At 37.3% G+C, this 21,513-nt stretch overlaps 1 protein-coding gene and 1 long non-coding RNA gene across 2 annotated transcripts in view; one reads left to right on the top strand and one right to left on the bottom strand.

Moving 5' to 3' along the window:
* Nucleotides 1-21,513, bottom strand: part of CEP128 (centrosomal protein 128) — a 394,017-nt gene that overhangs the window by 262,277 nt on the left and 110,227 nt on the right. Inside the window, exons 16-17 of the mRNA XM_034993083.1 lie at nucleotides 10,073-10,423; nucleotides 1,799-2,449 (exon numbers count right to left, since the gene is read on the bottom strand). Coding sequence (XP_034848974.1) covers nucleotides 1,799-2,449; nucleotides 10,073-10,423 — 1,002 coding nt within the window. The remainder of the gene's footprint in view (nucleotides 1-1,798; nucleotides 2,450-10,072; nucleotides 10,424-21,513) is intronic.
* LOC118002572 overlaps nucleotides 14,312-21,513 on the top strand; it is a 32,292-nt gene continuing 25,090 nt past the window's right edge. Inside the window, exons 1-2 of the long non-coding RNA XR_004677069.1 lie at nucleotides 14,312-14,396; nucleotides 14,718-14,888. This is a non-coding gene — a long non-coding RNA (uncharacterized LOC118002572). The remainder of the gene's footprint in view (nucleotides 14,397-14,717; nucleotides 14,889-21,513) is intronic.

Below are 21,513 nucleotides of genomic sequence, written 5' to 3'. Positions count from 1 at the left end.
CTAGTCATCCTTGATTCTAAACCTTTTTTTTTGAAGATTTTATTTATTTATTTGAGAGAGACACACACAGCGAGAGAGGGAACACAAGCAGGGGGAGTGGGAGAGGGAGAAGCAGGCTTCCCGCCGAGCAGGGAGCCTGATGCGGGGCTCGATCCCAGGACCCTGGGATCACGACCCGAGCCAAAGGCAGCTGCTTAACGACTGAGCCACCCAGGTGCCCCGATTCTAAATCTTTTCGACTTATAGCAGTGTAGTTAAGAACACAGGCACTTGACTACCTAGGTTCAAACCCTGTCTCTGCTACTTTCCAGCTCTAAGACCTTGGACAGTTAACTTTCCACGCCTCAATTTCCTCATTAGAGAAGAAATACCAAACAATCTGCAGGGATGATGTGAGGATTAAATGGTTAACGCATGTAAAGTTCTTACAGTAATGACTGGCATGAACTAAGTGCCGGAAAAAAAAAAATGTCTGCTAGTATTATTATTATTGTCACAGCCAATCAATCAACATGTGACATATATTTTAAGATTAGCTCTTCTCCATATCTCTGATTCTACTTTTGTTTATGTCCTCATCAACTCTGACAGACTATTATGCCATATTTCATCAATATTAAGACATATTTTTCCACATTTTACCACCTCTGTCTTGGGATATTGTCTTGCATTGAGAGTATGTTAAGTTTCAGAAGTATTTTTTTTTTTTCTTAATAGCACATATGATGAACCTTATAACTGATGGTATCTTAGGTTGAATGAAATATAGTAAGGCCCTCCTACCTATTTCCCCAGTCTCCATTCTGCTCTGTGCACCCCAATTAATAACCCCAAATCCACTATTGCCAGTAGACTATATGCAACTGGGGGAGAATTCATAAAAAGCTGAAAGCATTCTACAAATGTCAGCTATTTCATTATAATTTCATCTTTCACCAGAAGCATTTTTATGGTAGTTGTATTTCAAGGAATTTGAAAAAAAATTATAATTAACCCTTGAAGACTTATCTACTTATTCACCTATTCAGTGGATATCTACAGTGTTCCAGGAACTGTTCTAGGTACTGGAGATATAGGTGTAAACAAAACAGACTCAAATCCCAGTCCTCATGGAGTTTTCATTCTAATAAAGGGAGACTAAAAAATAAATAATATGGAATCTATATCACATGATGATAAGTAATACAGAAAAAAACTAAAGCAGGAAGGAGGGACAGATTTATCACACTCCTGACAATCATGTTATAAAATAATTCCCCTGCATGGGGATAAGGCTAATACCATTAGACCCTAGAAACATTTCCCCAAATGCAAGATCTCAGTTATGCATTTACCCAGGCCAACTTTGATTTGGAAAAGAAAGGGTAAATCTCAAAACCCTTGGGTTTACACAGCTCATAAGCTGATCCACTTTAGTTACCATTAATAAAGGACTGTGGTTATGACTTCTATGGCCTTAACAAGTCTTTGCCTTTTATATTTTAGGAGGCCACAAATGTTGAATGAGGGCACGTTTCAGGTCCACGACTTATTGCCACCTCTGCCTTTCCTGAACTCCCAAAATAGCTAAACATTCTTTTTAAAGAGCTTCAGTGCTCTGAAATAGGTGCTCCCAGGTGGCTGCTAGAACTCATTTCAACCTGGCTGAACAGGCATGAATAAGCCTCTTTACTGTTAGTTTTATCTTCCCTTCAGTGCTTAGGAATACAGAATGATCTCTGAAAGTTTACGCTTTATTAACTTCATGAGCCACCAGAAAAATTCCTTCAGTATCATCAGGATAATTCAGCGCAGGTACCTTCAGTGTCCTAATATGATTCTCAGCCTCACTCTTTTCTTTCTTGAAGTGCTTCATCAGCTCCTGGATGTTCTGTTCGTGTTTCGTTTTCACACTCTGCAATGACGATGTGAGATCTTCCAGCTCCCTCTGGTGAACGTCTCGTTCTAGCTTTAACTGTGTAATGATTGTATCTGTTTCTTCATCTCTGGATTTCACCTGTGTCTTTAGGTCAGCAAGGTTCTTAAGCACCTCCTTCCTGGCTCTCTGTTCCTCGGCTAATTTATTAGCGAGATCTGCCCGGATGGCACTCAAGTTCTTGATGGCCTCTTGCATCTCGAGAAGTTGGGCTTTGTCCCTGGCCTGGCTCTTTTTTAGCTCTGTGATTTCTTCTTCCAGGTGAGCTTTCTCAACTTTCATCTGGCTTTGAATCTTACTCTGATGCTTCAATTCACTTTCTAGCCTTTGGATAGTGTCCAGGGAATCCTTGATTTCTAGTTCAAGGTCAGCTTGATGAGCCTTAACATCACTTAGTTTCTGCTCCTTACGGTGAAGCTCCTCCTCTTGAAGGGCACGCTTGGTTAAGACATCGTTCAATTCCTTTCGAAGATTCTCTATTTGTTGTAATGCTGTATAAAGCTGGCTTTTCAGTTCATCCTTTTCTTTTAGAATCTACCAGGTTAAAAAAAAACAAAACTATAAAATCCATCATAGAGACTGTCAGAAAATAAAGTTTAATACACAGGAGAAGAAAGATCCATAAAATAGTATTTTGTATTTTTTCCATTTTTTAATGAAAAATAGCTTTTAGGCTAGAAAAAGAAAAATACAATTACCCTGATGTAGCACCACACTGAAACAATATGTTGCAGATTTTCATCACCAACACATATCAATCCTTGATTATAAATAATTATTTAAATGTAGGATAAAATTTAGCAAAAGAAGGGGGAAAGAAAAAGATTCCTATTATAGTTTACCAGAGGTTGAAACAATATGTTACTTAAAATAACAGTTCTTTGCATTTCAATTGCACACTTTTAAAAAGGAGAAACCTCAAAATAGAGAAGGAAGACAATATACGGAAGCATGCAGATACAATCTAAGAAAGGTTTTGGTACAATCAATCATTATTAATAGAGTCGGTAGGGACAGGAAATACACCAGTATGTAACTGGGAGTCTCGAAACCCCATAAAGATATAAATGAGATTAAGATTAGGATAGGTGGGAAAGGGACACAAGAGAAAAGTCAAGGGACCAGACGTCCATCACCCTTTGCCAGACTCTCTGCAGGGTGAAGGTGGACACTGAGGGATGGATGGAGGCCCAGAACTACCCCTCTCATCCGCACCACCTCCCAATGCAATGAAAAAGCCAGCAGCTAAGGAAGCTGGAATCACCCCCTTTCCCCCCAACACTGGCACCAAGAACAATCTCCATCTCTGCTTACGGATGCCTGCCATGGCTTGAACCCGGAAAAAAGAAAATTAAGATTCTCATTTCAGAATTAGAAATAACGAGTAAAAATGCAAATACTTACAAGGCAGTTTTACACTTTATATTTTATACTTAGTATGAAACAATTCAAGATAAACTACAATGAGTCAATCACTCCAAAGAAACCATTTCCTCAAAACCCTGTCAGTTTTAGCAGGGAAAAACAGCATGAAGCCAGCATGAGAAATAATAAAAGGAGGTGGTTAAGCAATTGAGCTCTGACCACAGAAAACTGAATGTGATTCTCAGTCCAGTCATAAGTCACCCTAGGGCCTCAAGGAAATTATTTATCTTTATAAAGATAATAATGGCACCTGTATCATAGGGTTGTGATGAAGACTAGTGGGAAAGAGGAAAAAAAAAAAAATTGGCAGAGGATCAAGTTCAAGGAGAAGCCAGGATCCCAGGGAGGCATTCGTGTAAGACAGTAATCAGATCTTTGAAGAGCAGGTATAACTGATAAAGCAATGTCCCTGGACTGAAAAGACTAAGGACCACAGAGGATAGAGTTTACTTTGAAAGACAGGAAAAATGGCTAGAAATATAGGTAAGTCTAAGGGTAGATGTATTATTTTTCTACTGCAGTGTAACAAATTCCAACAAACTTAATGACTTAAAACAATACCATTTATTGTTACCCTGTTTCCACAGATCCCAAGTCCAAGAGAGGTATTGTGCCCAGAGTTTCCTAAGACTAAAGTCAAGGTATCAGCTGGCCTGTGCTCTTACTTGGAGGCTTTAGAGGGAGAATCCACTTCCAAGTTCATCCATGTCATTGGCAAAATTTAGTTCCATGCGCTTCTTAACACTCTGGTGTCTATTTCCTAGCTAGCTTTGGGCCAGGGTTTGCTCTGAGCTTCTAAGGCCACCCACACTCCTTGGCTCATGGACCCCTCAGATTCTGAAGCCAGTAACACCACAATGAATCTTTCCTGTGTTTCAAATCCTCTGACTTCCCACTCTCGCAACAGCCAGAAAAATTTCTAGGCTTTTAAGGATTCCTGTGATTAGATCAGGCCCACCCAGATCATCTCCTTATCTTAAGGTCAACTCTGCCATATAACATAACCATGAGAGTGATCTCATCATGTTCACAGGCTCCAGGAATTAGGGTGAGTCATCTCTGGGAGGTCACTCTACTTACCATACTAGAGAAGACAGAAACCGACAGAATCGAGTCTTGGCTGTAAGGATAATGCAAGAGGGGCCTGAGAACGAGGAGAGGTAGCTTCAAGACAGTGATTGATGTTTGGAACAGATAACATAGGCCCCTGGCCAGGAGTTAAGAGACTTCCCTGAAGCCCTGAATATAAAGATTTTATTTTCAAGATGAAGCTCTAGCAGGTAAAACACCTTTGATTACAAAATACTACATTATCTTCCTAAAGTTGGTTTAAACAGCAAACGTATTTATTTTTCTGACATAACAGGAACACCAGAGATGGAGCACTTGAAGAGTCCTTCAAAACTCAGGCACTGCTACTCTACAATTCTGCAGGTTTCGCCCTCGGTTTCAGTATTCCAAGCATCACATCAACTCATGACAAAGGTGGCAGCCTTAGAGTGGACAGTCACAGACTATGTTAGTCAAGTTTGCTATTTCTTTGGCAATACAGATACTAAAAACTAAGTAAGTTCTATTGGCTTTTTGTTAATTGCTTGGCTAGCAGCCACAGCCCAAGATTTTGTCTAGACATTGTCTCCGAGTCTGAAAATGACAGTGTCTTAACTGCCACCTCAATATCCTGGACATTCCCAGGGGCCCTCAGTCGAATAGGTTTTATCTTGAGGGAACTCAAAACAATAGGCTTGGATCCCCTTTGTCTGGCCAAGAATGCTTAAGTAGAAGCACTTGAAAGGGGCCTGAGAAATCAGGCTTGTTTTTCACCTCATTTTTATTTCAGCTAAGTTTCCTACTTCCCTCTCTTGCTTGGACTAACTTCAGCAAGGACAGATCATTTGGCTATTCCAACACTGAAAAACTCCAAATTATCAGACCCTGTATATTTGGATTATAGATTGCAGATTTTCAGTCTCTCTACCCGCCCCCTCCCCCCAAGAAATCTTGCGCTCTGCTTTTATTATTTATTTCTCTCTGCTTTTAGACAGGCAGGCTTCAACCTATACTTGTCTTTCTCTTGTGGAACTTTTCTGAAGGCTGCAGTAAGATCACAACACATGCCAACATCCTAAAGTTTTCATACCAGTATTAAGTAACTGGTATGAAAACTCTGAGGCACACCATCGCTGCCCCAAGATAGGATTTCTGATGGTTCAACTAACTACTTCCAACAGCACAGTTTGTCAACTTTCCCTTTAGAAATGTATGATCCTCCTGTCCCCACTTCATTTCTCTACTTAGTTAATCCTACATTTTAGGCTCTTTTACTCAAAGCTCCTTACTCCGAGAACTGATGTTTCGTATCAGCTTGAGTATCTTCTGCTCAGAGTAAGAGAAAACTCCAATTCAAGCTGACTTAAACTACAAGGTAATTTAATATCATTCCAGGCAGAACTGTTCCAGACATGGTGTCAAAGCTCTAGCTCCAGCTCTCGGCACTCCTCCCGGCAATACCTTCTTGTGTGAGAGACTTCGTTCTCAGGACCATAGCAAGACAGCCAACTGCGGCCACTGCAAGCATCACAGCCGAATACGACAAAACCAGAGAAGGAGAAAAATCTCTCTTATGTATCTTCTTCAGGAGTGAGTAAATGTTTACCATAAGCTCCCCCCAACAAACTTCATAACTCATTCTTCATTGCTCAGAACAGGGTTATGTGCTTGGTAACTGGCCTACATTAGTTTCTGAATGGAATGGAATGGATTGGGGCAGAGAGTAGATGGGGATAATCAAGACCCCTATAGAAGCCAACTGATGTTTCTAGGTAAGTTTTGCTGGTACTAGTCAGGAGCAGAAATGGGAAAAATAAGAGTTGGGTTGATTCCAGTTAGATGTGTGAGGTGGAAGAGAGAAATCAAAGATGCTGGTGAGCATGTCATCAGAGTAGCTTTTCACAAAGTCCAATCTGACAGGAAAAAAAAGGATTCCAGGAAATGACTGGTCAACCAGAGGAATGTGGAAAGATCAAAATCAGATGGTAATGGTTAAAAAAGGAAAAGGAAATAAAAGAAATGTGTAAGAGCAGAGACTGAAATTTTGGAACTAAAGATTTGAATTCACATAGAGAAATTACAGATGAGGACAAATTTTAGCCACAGAAATTAGCTGCTGAGTGACTTGAAGGTCACTGTAAAATGGGAAATTAGTGAAGTTTAAGGATGCTGAAGTTTAAGGTTGCTGACTTGAGCTTTGTAATCACCAAAGATGACAAGAATTACATGTAATTTAACAGGCTGAGGGGAAGCCAGGTGCAAAACTCCTTGAGAAATATAGAGGCGTAATGGAAAATTATGTAGAAGTCAGGAATAATGAGAAGAGAATGTTCTAACCAAGCAAACCCAGCTTCCAAAGAAGAAAAGCTGTAAGAGAAGATAATGAAGGGAGGATTGAAAATGGCTATGTGAAGCCAGAGAATGATACTGTCTAAAACCATAATAAGAACAGAAACCAACTCCTCAAAGCCTGGCCACAAAGTACACACAGATTTTTGGGCTTGTTTTTGTTTTTTAATTAACTAAAAGGTAGAAAAAATTTTAAAAAGAAATAAAAGTTATTTTTCTGCATATGAAGGTACATGCAGATGGACTGCTGGATTATTCTAATATATCAGTACTTTAGCCTTTCTAAAATTGCATAGGACAGAACCATATACACATTTAAAATGTACTTTAGCACTGATCCTTATTTTTCAACCTTTAAATTGGAAAATTCAGCTTTTAAAAATTTTTTTTTTTTAAAGATTTTATTTATTTATTTGAGAGAGAGAGAGAATGAGAGAGAGAAAGCACATGAGAGGGGGGAGGGTCAGAGGGAGAAGCAGACTTCCCGCCGAGCAGGGAGCCCGATGTGGGACTCGATCCCGGGACTCCAGGATCATGACCTGAGCCGAAGGCAGTGGCTTAACCAACTGAGCCACCCAGGCGCCCCAGGAAAATTCAGCTTTTAAAAGACAGTATATATTACATATACTCCCTTTTTCCTCAGCATGAAGGCAATACAAAAAAAGAAAAGATGGAAATTTAAGATTCTTGAAGTCAAATATTGTCAAGCAAAAAGCTCAATACAGGGCAAATCAATTCTTCTGCCAACTCAGCAAGAAAAACAAACAACCTAAGAAGCATTCCCATCATCCATATTAAAATATAGATCTATGATTTTGGAAATATTCAGAAAAGCATACATTGTGATCAGAATCCAAGTTCAAAATTTTTTCCTTTATCATTTTCAAAATAGGTATAAGAACCAATAACTTCAAATAGCACTTTAAAAGATAGAGAAAAAAATAAAAAATAAAAAAGATAAAGACAAAAATATCACAATTAATGATTAGATTATTTGTATCTACAGAATTTTAGGTCTTCCATCATATGTTTATCTACATATCCCTAAAGAACATCATATCATGATGCCCTGATGTAAACATCCATGCCATTTTCTTTCAAGGAAAGTATACAATCTAATCTTTCTGGGTTTTTTCTGCAATGTTATGCTATTTGTGGTGATATGCTATCCATATCATTTGATAACAAAGTAGTTTTGTAATAGGATATATATCTAATAATCTTACCAAACTTCCAAAAATGTAAAAAAACAGAAGAAAAGTAAATCAGAGCAATTTTTAAGAGAATACAACTCTTTAGCCTTCTACTACATTTTTAAGTGGCAAATCTTAAAGCAGAAAATAAGTTATGCTGGAAAAAGAGAAATGGAAGTAGACAAAACACAAAACTGCATCATTTGAGCCTGGAAAATGGCTCAACAAGGCTACTTATTAAACAATTTACTCTGCAAAACATAATGTGTTTTATTTGGAAATTAGTATTATTTTTATTTTAATATATACTTCCAAATATGCCCTACAGTCACTTTTTGAAAATAATTAGTCCAAAAAAACAAAAACCAAAAACAAAACAAAAAAAGAGTAGGCTGTATTCCTAATGCCTTAGGGTGGCTTTGTGATTTTATTAAGAATTAAATACTCCTTAGAGGTATTATTCAGTAAGACATAAAGATATAGATGCTTGTTTCCAAAATTATTTACAATGTATTTCCACATCTCATGGATTTACCGGACACTTGCATGTGCAATGAAATAGCTGTTACCCTTTCTTCCTTGATTAACCACTGCTCTAAGTGCAACATGCCGCATTCATTTTTAAGGCTTTTAAAGTGGAAATTACAATGCCTGCTGTGATAATTGTGATACTACCCTAACTGTGGCAATCACTTTAAAACTACTCTTTGCTTATCATTAGCAATGCTAAGTGATAAAAATAATTATATCAGGAGCATTCTGAGAAATAATTGTTTAACAATTTTGAATTTTCTAAAAAACTCCATCTAGAAAACTCTGCACCATGGATTAGGATACTGTCTGATGACATGGATGGACCCTTCTAAATTTCCTCTAATTAAGTAAAATCCCCAGATGGGTTTCAATCAATCAATCCCTCCCACCCCCTTCTTTCTAGCTACCTCCCCTACTGTCATGCTCATTGAACCAGTTGCCAGCCCAGACTGACAACAGAATAATCAAGGTAGAGCAATTTCCTGGGATCAGATCAGTTCAGATTCAAGTCTGAAAGCTTTAGAACTGCTTTACCTCAGGGCAACTAGTCACCCAGTGTGTGTCAGATGGGTTAAATTGAAAAGCAGTCCAAAATGAGTGCAAGGTGATCGCTTCCTCCATCCTCTATATGTCCACAAAATTTATATCTAAATGGTAAAGCATCTTTTCCACGACAGCTCATCTGAAATAAGCATCTGTCACTCTTAAGTGCTGACAATTGATTTTATAAAAGTAACTGCCCTACATTGTGTTTTCCTTTGAAAGAAAGTCAACTTATCCAAATGATTATTCTTCTGGAATGTTCAGAATTCTTGACAAGTGACAAATGACAAAGCAGAAATGATAAACCAAGACTAAACACGGATAAAAATCAACCCTGACTTTCCTGCTTATTATCTTATAAACATTTAGGTTTAATTCAACCCAAAGATATAGTTGAGAATCAACACAGGAGCATAAAATCCATTTAAAGTAACTGATTATACAAGGGAAAAGATGATGTGCAATGCATACATGGATCAGTGAAATGCTTTTTGTTGCGATCAAAAGGCACAAAAGCAGAATCTTAAAGAGGCTTGTGACCTGGTAATACTGCTCAGGCAGTGAGATTGTGAACGTCATTCATTCACTGAAACCCATTATAGTTGCTGCCAGAAAATGGTCCAGTAGTAACTACTGCATTTTTAAATGCTCATTTGCAACCAACACTTACTTAAGTTGAAATATACTAAAAATAAGATTTTAAAATACATGCAACTGGGGGAAAAGTCAGGTGATATTATGGAAAACTTCGTGATTTTTTTTCCAACTGAACATTAAAGAACAATTTCAACTTAGGGAACTAAAAGCTAAACTGGGGGAGAGGGATGGATCTCTTTTAAGGGCCAACTCTAAAAACTCATAGAATGTTAAACTATGAAAAAGACTTTAAAAAGATAAAAAACTAAATTACTTTTTACCTTGCAATAGCCAAGACATAAAGACTCTTCTATCAAGGACATCTTGATAGAGTACATGCACAGCATGGCACTCAAGTGTTTGTTCGAAGGATGGATGAATGAATGGTCACAGCAAAAATCATTCCTTAGGAATTTGGCTTTTATACCTGATTATTCTTGTCTGTTAGTTGATCAAGAGTTTCAGACTGTTTCTCCAATGCTCGCTCTAACTTCTTATGCTTAAGCTTCCACTGCCTGATGGACTCCTGAGCTTTCAGTTTCAACTCTTCTCTCCTCTTCTCTGCCTCCTGTCTCAGGGCCTCTGACTGCTGGAACTCGAGAAGGTACTGCTCAGCCTGCTTGGTTGCTTCCTCAGCATGGTGAGTCAGCTCTGAGATCTGAAGGTCGGCATGCTTATGTTTGGCCTCACAAGTCTCAAAGTGATTCTGGATCTCCTTAAGTTGATCCAACATCTGTAGTTGCTCCTTTTCCTTGTGCTCCAACTGATGTGTTAAATTCTGGGAATAAAGCATGAGAAATATTAGGAACATGTTCTTGTCAAAATTGGATGTCTAACAGCATCAAACAAGAATCTCTAATGTCACTGAAATGGGAATCATCTGTACCAAATTTCATTAGTAGTCAGTCTAGAAGATATGAGTCCCTTTCTATGTATTTTATAGGCACATTAGTTGGGAATAATTCTTTATAGAAATATTTTCTCTTTTTAGACTATTTCATTATCAAGAAAGGGAAAATACATATTTTCCAATTGACTGTCACCAAAATAGAAGGTCTTTTTTTTTACTATTATATTATGTTAATCACCATACATTACATCATTAGTTTTTGATGCAGTGTTCCATGATTGTTTGCATATAACACCCAGTGCTCCATTCAGTACATGCCCTCTTTAATACCCATCACCAGGCTAACCCATCCCCCCACCCCCCTCCCCTCTAGAACCCTCAGTTTGTTTCTCAGAGTCCATAGTCTCTCATGGTTCGTCTCCCCCCGCTGATTCCCCCCGTTCATTTTTCCCTTCCTGCTATCTTTTTTTTTTTTTTTTTAACATATAATGTATTATTTGTTTCAGAGGTACAGGTCTGTGATTTAACAGTCTTACACAATTCACAGCACTCACCACAGCACATACCCTCCCCAATCTCTATCACCCAGCCACCACATCCCTCCCACCCCCCACCACTCCAGCAACCCTCAGTTTGTTTCCTGAGATTAAGAATTCCTCATATCAGTGAGGTCATATGATACATGTCTTTCTCTGATTGACTTATTTCACTCAGCATAATACCCTCCAGTTCCATCCAAACTTCCAAACTCATTTTATGAGACCACCATTACCTTGATCCCAAAACCAGACAAAGACCCCATCAAAAAGGAGAATTACAGACCAATATCCTTGATGAACATGGATGCAATAATTCTCACCAAAATACTAGCCAGTAGGATCCAACAGTACATTAAAAGGATTATTCACCACGACCAAGTGGGATTTATTCCTGGGCTGCAAGGTTGGTTCAACAACCGCAAATCAATCAATGTGATACAATACATTAATAAAAGAAAGAAAAAGAACCATATGATCCTCTCAATAGATGCAGAAAAAGCATTTGACAAAGTACAGCATCCTTTCTTGATCAAAACTCTACAGAGTATAGGGATAGAGGGTACATACCTCAATATCATAAAAGCCATCTATGAAAAACCCACAGCGAATATCATTCTCAATGGGGAAAAACTGAGAGCTTCCCCCCTAAGGTCAGGGACACGGCAGGGATGTCCATTATCACTACTGCTATTCAACATAGTACTAGAAGTCCTAGCCACAACAATCAGACAACAAAATGAAATAAAAGGCATCCAAACTGGCAAAGAAGAAGTCAAATTCTCACTCTTTGCAGATGATATGATACTTTATGTGGAAAACCCCAAAGACTCCACCCCAAAATTGCTAGAATTCATACAGGAATTCAGTAAAGTGGCAAGATATAAAATCAATGCACAGAAATCAGTGGCATTCCTATACACCAACAACAAGACAGAAGAAAGAGAAATTAAGAAGTCGATCCCATTTACAATTGCACCCAAAATCATAAGATACCTAGGAATAACTCTAACCAAAGAGGCAAAGAATCTGTACTCAGAAAACTATAAAATACTCATGAAAGAAATTGAGAAAGACACAAAGAAATGGAAAAACGTTCCATGCTCATGGATTGGAAGAACAAATATTGTGAAGATGTCAATGCTACCTAGAGCAATCTACACATTCAATGCAATCCCCATCAAAATACCATCCACTTTTTTCAAAGAAATGGAACAAAGAATCCTAAAATTTGTATGGAACCAGAAAAGACCCCGAATAGCCAGAGGAATGTTGAAAAAGCAAAGCAAAGCTGGCGGCATCACAATTCCAGACTTCAAAATAGAAGGTCTTTTGATGAGAAAAACAATGTGCGTTACTTTAGTAAGAATCTAGTGCTTTGTCCAACTGAAAAAAATGTCAGTGTTTTAAAAATTGTCAGATTATCACAGCAGTCATACGTAATATTTCACCTTCTGGCAGCACATAAAATTTTGTTACAATAAAATAAAAATACCTAATAAAAATGCGCATTGATGATAGAAACATCAGTATAGATAATACTATATTTGAAAGTCCACTTAAAAGACTCTCGGGGGCGGGGGGGGGCACCTGGGTGGCTCAGTCATTAAGCATCTGCCTTTGGCTCAGGTCATGATTCCAGGGTCCTGCGTCAGGCTCCCTGCTCAGCGGGAAGCCTGCTTCTCCCTCTCTCACCCCCTGCCCCCCGCCGCTTAATGTTTCCTCTCTCACTGTCTCTCTGTCAAACAAATAAATAAAATCTTTAAAAAAAAAAGGACCCTCAATAAAGTGTAGATAGGTTATTTCCAGCTAAATCTAATGTTATAAGTTGATGAACTAACTCAAGCTTACATGAAATCAGTGTAGGATATATTTTTAAACAAACTTAAATTTATTTGGAATACATAATAATTAAGAAAAGCAAATCTGAACTCTTAAAATCTAGTTTCCCAGAATGGGTCTACATATATTTGGAAATTGCACTAAATCATCATGATTCATACATATTTTTAATTTGAGAAATAACTGGTAAAGATCTATTTTGAATTTCAAAAATGAGAGGACACTGCTTATACAAATAAAAGAATGTTGTAATCATTAACATTAAGCCACTCTTGTAGAGTTTTGGAAGGGAGTAACAAATTCAGAAATAATGTATCCCATAAGCTGCGCCTCCTTACTTTCCAAATACGTGGGTGACAAAGGTAACATGAAAAGCCCATGTTCAGAGGACTACGATGATACCAGAGCTGGACAAACAATAAGTATCATCTACATTGTTGTAAGGCTCCTACAAATGAAGACTGGAAGCCTTTACCAACTTCCTCTGACTCTCTCAGCAGAATGTTCAGTTCCAGATTCCATTATCCCTGCACTGTGGCTCAAATAAAGTTAAATACAATTTTTTTCATGGTTAAAGTCATGGTTTGACATTATAGCAAAAAAATAAAAATAATGCCTTGAAAACAAGTTTCATTTTCAGAGCAACAGGTCTGCATTTGCTCAGTTTGCTAAATTCAATGCAGCCTGGAAGAGATGAGTCACTCCTTTATCTACCCAAACAAAATAGTAAATTGAGAACTGTGCACTTGTTTGTGTGGAAAATTCTAAAATGAAATCAGACAACTATAGTGGTAGTGGTTTACCCTTTTGCCCTTATCTAAAAGTTCTACCATGAAGCTAGAAATCAACTTTACTAACCAGCAGCATTCACGTGATTTCTCCATCAGCAGAGATGTACCAATGTTTTTTTTTCCAACAAACATTTCGGAGAGTGGGTACTCTTCCTACATGTTAAGCACATAGCTTAAAGAATGGTTACTAAGACCTGGCTTTGATACCAAAAAAATAATAATAATAATAATAATATAAATTGGGGAGATATACTACCTGCTAGATTACAATAGCAGATAATGCTAGATGCTAAAATGATGGACAGTTACCTGAAGGGGCCTGTATTCTATAGTGTGGCTGGGGAGGGTCTCTCTTAGGAGATGACATATGAGCTGAGATCTAAATGAGAGGGAGCTAGCAATAATAATTATTATTACTACTGAAGTTTACTGAGCACTTGAGTTGTGCAAAGGATTGAGCAAATGCTTTATAAGAATGACCTCACTCAGTCCCACTATTACTATCTTAATTTTAGTGATGTGTAACCAACTCTTGGAACTTGCCCAAGATCACATACCTAATATGTGAGGGAATGGAATTTAGACCCAGATTGTCTGGCTCCAGAGCCCATGTTTTCAACTCTTTGCTAAGCGGCCAGATTCTCAGATGACCCTAACTCCATGCCTCTCTGTCACCTACTCCCACAGTCCTATCTTAGTGGTTTTTTTCCCAGAACTGCCACCAAGCAAGAGGTATGTCCCAGTACTCCCTTCTCCCCACTAATCCCTCCTCCCACTCCTTCTCCCCACTCCTCAAGCCTTTGGCTTTATCTACCCATCTGCCCAGTTTCCTCACTCTTTTTCTTCTGATACATCTGCTCTTCATTGTCAGGAAGATGACCACGCCTTGACATTTCTTTTGCTGGCTTTAAGTCCAAGTTCTTTGACCTAACTTCCTTAATTTTCACTTTAACCATTCTCTTGTTCACATTTCAAACTCCTTTTAAAGCTGAACTTAAATGGCAAAACCACCAGCTCTGAGGGAATTAACAAATTTCCTTTTTCCTGTATCAGGTTACTGAGTCCTCTAAGGAAAACCACACAGGAGTACCAGTTGATGTGATGGCACATGGAGAGGCAACCTCTCAAGTGCCCAGAAGTTCTACTGCATGCCTCTTCCCAGCCCAAACAGTGGCCCTTCTAAAACGTTCTGCCTCAGACCCACCATCTGTTCACTCACTTCTGGTATGTAACATAGCTCCTTCTTTTTTTTTTTTTTTTTTAAAGATTTTATTTATTTATTTGACAGAGAGAGACACAGTGAGAGAGGGAACACAAGCAGGGGGAGTGGGAGAGAGAGAGAAGCAGGCTTCCCACGGAGCAGGGAGCCCGATGCGGGGCTCGATCCCAGGACCCTGGGATCATGACCTGAGCCAAAGGCAGACGCTTAACGACTGAGCCACCCAGGCGCCCCGTAACATAGCTCCTTCTTAAGAAATAAAATTGAAGCTATTACGCAGGACATCCCCAAAATTTCCTTAATGTACCATTCTGAAACTTACCAATGACTAGTCTATCCTCCTCTCTAGGCTTTGAGGAAAAGGAATTGATCCTTCTTAGACAAATCAGCCTATCTTTGTAATTTCCTTCCACATCCATCAAGGGCTTCACTACACCAATTATGTACTCTCTTCCTTGTACTGAACCTCTCTTTTCCTACTGGATCATTCTTCTCTACTATTCCCATCTTTAAAAAAAATATCACAGTAATTTTTTCTTAATGAAACAAATTGAAGAGGATACACACAAACAGAAAGATATTCCATGTTCATGAATTGGAGGAATCATTATTGTTAAAATGTTCATATTACCCAAAGCAATCCACAGTTTCCATGCAATCCCTATCGAAATACCAAAAGCATTTTTCACAGAACTAGAACAAATAATCTTAAAATTTGTATGGAACCACAAAAGATCCCAAATAGTCAAAGCAATCTGAAAAAGAAGAACAAAGCTAGAGGTATCATAGTCTCAGATTTCAAAATATACAACAAAGCTTAGTAATCATAACAGTATGACACTGGCACAGAAACAGGCACAAAGACCAAAAGAACAGAATAGAGAGTCCAACAATAAGCCCACGCTTTTATGGTCAATTAATCAATGAAAGAGGAGGCAGGAATACACAACGGGAAAAGAGTCTCTTTAATGATGTTGGAAAAACAGCACAGCTACATACAAAAGAATGAAACTGGACCACTTTTTTACACCATAGGCAAAAATAAACTCAAAATGGATTAAAGACCTAAGTATGAGATCTGAAACCATAAAATTCCTAAAGGAAAATATAGGCAGTAATTTCTTTGACATCGGTCATAGAAACAATTTTTCCAAATATGTCTCCTTTGGCAAGGAAAACAAAAAGCAAAATTAAACTATTAGGCCTACACCAAAATAAAAAGCTTTTGTACACTGAAGGAAACCATCAACAAAACAAAAAGGCAACCTACCGAGTGGTAGAATGTATTTGCAAATGAAATATCCAAAAAGGAGTTAATATCCAAAATATATGAAGAATTTACACAACACCAAAAAACAATAATCCAATTAAAAAATGGACAGAAAACCTGAACAGACCTTTTTCCAAAGAAGATATACAGATGGCCAACAGACACACGAAGAAATGCTCAACATCATTAATCAGCAGGGAAATGCAAATTAAAACCACAATGAGATATCACTTTGTACTGTCAGAATGGCTAAAATACAAAACACAAGAAATTACAAGGTATTGGTGAGAATGTGGGAAAAAAGGAACCTTCATGCACTGTTGGAGGGAATGCAAACTGGTGCAGCCACTGTGGGAAACAGTATGGAGGTTCCTCAAAAAATTACAACCAGAATTATCATATGATCCAGTAACTCCTTGACTGGCATTTACCCAAAGAAAATGAAAACACTAATTCAAAGGGATACATGCAACTCTATGTTTACTGCAGCATTATTTACAATAGCCAAGATACAGAAGCAACCCAAATGTCCATTCACAGATTAATAAAGATGTGATACACACACACATACACACATACATGCAATGGAATATTATTCAGCCATAAAAAAGAATGAAATCTTCCCATGTGCAACAACATGGATGGACCTAGAGGGTATAATGCTAAGTGAAATAAGTCAGTCATAGAAACACAAATGCTATATGATTTCACTCATATATGGAATTTAAGAAACAGAACAAATGAACAAAGAAAAAAGAGACAAAAATACCAGACTCTTAAACACAGAGAATGAACTAGCTGTTGTCAGAGAAGAAGGGGGTGGAGGGATGAGGAGGGAAACAGATAAAGGAGATTAATAGTACATTTATCTTGATGAGCGCTGATAAATGTGTGAAATTGTTGAATCGTGTTCTACACCTGAAACTACTGTAGCACAGTGTGTTAATTATACTTGAAAAATCACAGAAATCATTTTTTTAATGAAACAAACAAAAACCTTTATCAATCCAACATGATCTAACCAGCAACCTATACTCTGCTTCTTATTAGCCAAACTCCTGGAAAGAGCAGTCTACACCTGGTACCCCACAATTTTATTCCTAATTCATTTCCCCATTCATTGGATTTGGTTTCACTCCATCATACAATTAAAATAGCTCTCATCAAGATACTCAAAGATCACCGACAGCCAAATACAATGGACTCTTTAAAAATCTACCCTAGTTTCCTTGTAGCATGTGACACTGTCAATGGCCGCTTCTGATTTTTAAGTCTCTCTTCTTCCCTGACTTTCATAATACCTCTCTCTTCACTAGTTCTCTTTTTTCTTCCTGTTCTTTAATAATCTCCTTTCCTGGGTTTCTTCCACCATTTACCTTTTGAATACAGATAACAGTATAAGGTTCTAGTATTAAGCACCATTCTATCTATAAAATATCTTCAGTAAGTAAGCATGTAGGTAGATAAAGATATGTGATTTCTAATTCAGAAGCCAAACTGATTTTCTGAACTCCAGACCTTTAAATATCAAATTATATAATGATGTCCTATATTTGGGAATCCCCTAGGCATCTTAACTTTAGCATGTCAAAAAAATTGAATTTATCTGATGCCCAACTCCTAACAATTAAGATAGTCCTACTAATAAAATGGTGGTAAAGGCTGTCTCTGCTGAAAAACTACAGAAATGGAAGTGGAATTGTATATTTAAATAGTGAGAAAGTCTGAAATAACAGCTATAGGAAAAGAGAAAATGAAAAAGAGATAAATGTTTAAAAGCTAACAAACAGAAATAAGGTCACAGTTAGATAGTCTCAAATTTATAATGGACTCAAATATGCAAAATTCTTCAAATATTCCCAGCAAGCTTTTGAACCCAGGAAGAAAATAAGTTCAGCACTATTTATTCTTCTGTAATTACAGGACAACAAGAATAGGCACATGATTAACATATGTAAGCCAGAGCTTAAGCACATAAATATCATTATTCTCACATTTTAAAAATTACAGGCTTTCATATTAACATATTACATACAATAACTCACTTAGAAGAACCTTTGAAAACATCACGGCATTAATTGGGTATATAAGTATAAATGAATAGAAAAGGATGTGGTTCTACTTGTAAATAATTGTGGTTCTGACTACTGATGGAAAGCAGGTTTGAATTTGAACTGGATGAACACTGCCTCTAACTGCCCTGGGTCTGGAAACTGTTGCCACTGATTTGCACCCATCAGTTTGTCTGTATTAGGCTTTAGGTAAAACCTGTCATAGAACTCCTTCCTATATTCATTCCTTGGCAGGTCCTATTCAGCCACTGTTTTGACATTGTCTTTAATCCATCTTCCTCAAATAACCAATCAGAATAACCTAATCGTAATAAACATTTCACCATCAATCAAGATATTATATTACAGAACCCTCATAACAATCCTTCACACATACACACACATCTATAGAGAGCACACAACTAAATAAACACATCATTAATCTGTGCATAAGTACTTTTAAGGTAGGCACATATACTAAATATTAGTACCTTCCTATGTTCTACATGAAATGCTAAATGAAAAGCAAGTTTCTTATTTATTCCATTAGGATGATTTTCAATTCTGTTACTACTATCATACATTCTTGGATCCTCTTCTATCCTAAAGAACATTTTATAGTTAAATTGTGTGAAATTACCTCAGCCACTAGAGCAGAGTGGTTAAATTTCATATCATTTAATCAAGCCTATTATTTATTTCTCATTATATAAGTGCTGTCAAAGACAGGAACCATCCAAAAACATAGAAATGTCCTTTTTTCTCCAAGAATTCCTTCCAGCTATATGGGAGGAAAAAACTTTTAGGTTTTTCTAAGGGAAAGACAGATTAACATGAGAAAAGCACACAAATTTTATTTAATATTTTTACATACATATAGGAGCCTTTGTTGGAAAATGAAGACCAAACAAAGTGGTTAGGACCAAGAGCTTCTAAGCCTTTTTAACAGAGAATTTATGGAAAAATGACAAGAAAAAGGAAAAGGGATCTAATAAGCTTTGAGGGATAAGAAACTGGAAAAGTGGCTAGGAAATATATGGCGAAAACTAACTGAAGATCAGGGTTATTTTAGGTTTCTTTATACAGATCCGTTTTGGAATCAACTCCCAATCTCCAATGATAAAAAAAAATGTTCTCTTCCTGGTAAATTCCGTTTTGGAATCAACTCCCAATCTCCAATGATAAAAAAATGTTCTCTTCCTGGTAGAACCCAAATGTTCCCAATCTCCAATGATAAAAAATGCTCTTTTCCTCATGAGAAATAATATGACCGCCTTTAGGTATAAAAAGAGGTCAGAGCACCCTTCCTGCATCTACCGTTTCTCAAGTGCCTTCAGCTCACAATAATCAGTATGCCAAAGTGGCACATTTTGGGGTGGTATGTTCTGATCCCTTTCACAGCACCTTACCAAAAGTTTATAAAAACTCCAACTCAGTCTAAAACTTTACACATTTCTCTTTTATCTCTTTCTCTTTCTTCAGGTAGGAAAAAATGTTAACGAGTAGTTGTGTTGAGGGTCTCCAGTTTGCTGATAACTAGAAGGATTCACTGGATTCAGCATATAGCCATACTTATGCTAATATTTATTAGACTGAAAAGATACAAGGCAAAATCAGCAAAGGGAAGAGAACATAGGGTGCAGTCCCATGGAACCTGGGCACAAGCTTCCAAGAGTCCTCTCCCTGTAGTGACACAGGATGTGCTCAATTCTTCCAGCACTGAATTCTGACAACATGTGTGAGGTACTGTCTACCAGGGAAACTCATTAGAGACTCAGTGCCCAAAATTTTAATTAGAAGTTAGTCACTTAGCTACTGTCTGCCTAATATGTACCAAAATCCAGACTCCCAGAAGGAAAGCAGGTGTTCAGCATAAACCACATTCTTTGTACAAAAGGTCTAGGTACCGTGAGCTACATCTTATCATTCAAGGAAAGTTTCTTATTTGATTATCATTAAAGTTCCCAGATGCCAAACAAGGCCTATTTTGGAAGCAGACCTAAGGAAATGGTCTCTGGTCTACTATGTTAACTCCTTTCTTCACAGTAGTAAAATGGCCAAAGAATAGACAGAAAGGAAAAGAATGTCTTAAAGAATGCACTATAACAATGCATTTAGAAGATGGTAGAAAAGAACTCTCTTCCTTTAAGATTGATTGGCTTTGGCTACCATTAGATCCCTTTTTAATTACTGCAGTGGTTGTATTCAAATTATAACTACAGACAGCCTACTCATATGAATAAGGCAGATGAATAAGGCATTAAAATGAAAATAGAAAATGAAAAAGATATTCTTTTTTAAAAAAGTAGTACGGATAGGATCCAACATAAATTCTAGCTTTAACTGTTCACACATCTATGATCATAATTTCACATATGTGGATTACAAAAAAAAATATTTACCAACTTGAAATTACAAAAGTGGAAAAATTGGACTAGGTAGGAGAATAATGGAGTAAATTTACAGAATAAAGAAACCAGTTCCGTCTAGTATACGAGAATCTTCCTACCTGCCTTCTTGCTATTTCTCATATTCATGAAGAATTACTAAGCCTACATTGAAACAGTTTCCATTAAAGGACAAAAAGTAGACTACTATGGAGGTGACAACAATGATTATTTGTTCACTGATATCACTAAAATATAACACAATTTCTCCTCTACTCTTATTTGATAGTCAGTGCATACAAAGGACTGGGCACCTTAGTGGATATTTAAAAATGAAAACTTGACCCCAAATAAGCCAGGTTACTTGGAATATTTTTATTATTTTGTGTGTGTGTGTGTTTTTTTTTAATTTTCCCATGTTTTTTTTTTATTATGTTATGTTAATCACCATACATTACATCATTAGTTTTTGATGTAGTGTTCCATGATTCATTGTTTACGTGTAACACCCAGTGCTCCATGCAGTACGTGCCCTCTTTAATACCCATCACCAGGCTAACCCATCCCCCTACCCCCTCCCCTCTAGAACCCTCAGTTTGTTTCTCAGAGTCCATAGTCTCTCATGTGGATTTTTTTAAATTTTATTTTATTATGTTATGTTAGTCACCATACATTATTAGTTTTTGATGTAGTGATCCACGATTCAGCTTTCTTTATTTTAAATAAACATTTTTCATCTACAGTATTATGTACTTTGTGTGAGACTTGTAAGGGTAATGAGAAAACAGCTACATTTTAATGACTCAAAAACAACATCCCAGGGAAACAGTAGCATATCATGGAAAGAACATGAGTCACAGACTTGAGATCAAATCCCAGCTCTGTCACTCTATAACCTTAGGAGAAGTGCTTACCATCTGTG

The sequence above is a fragment of the Mirounga leonina genome, unplaced genomic scaffold, assembly GCF_011800145.1.
Source record: "Mirounga leonina isolate KUSES-001 unplaced genomic scaffold, KU_Mleo_1.0 Mir_82, whole genome shotgun sequence".
Taxonomy (NCBI): Eukaryota; Metazoa; Chordata; class Mammalia; order Carnivora; family Phocidae; genus Mirounga; species Mirounga leonina.
This window is presented reverse-complemented; position numbering and strand designations above follow the sequence as displayed.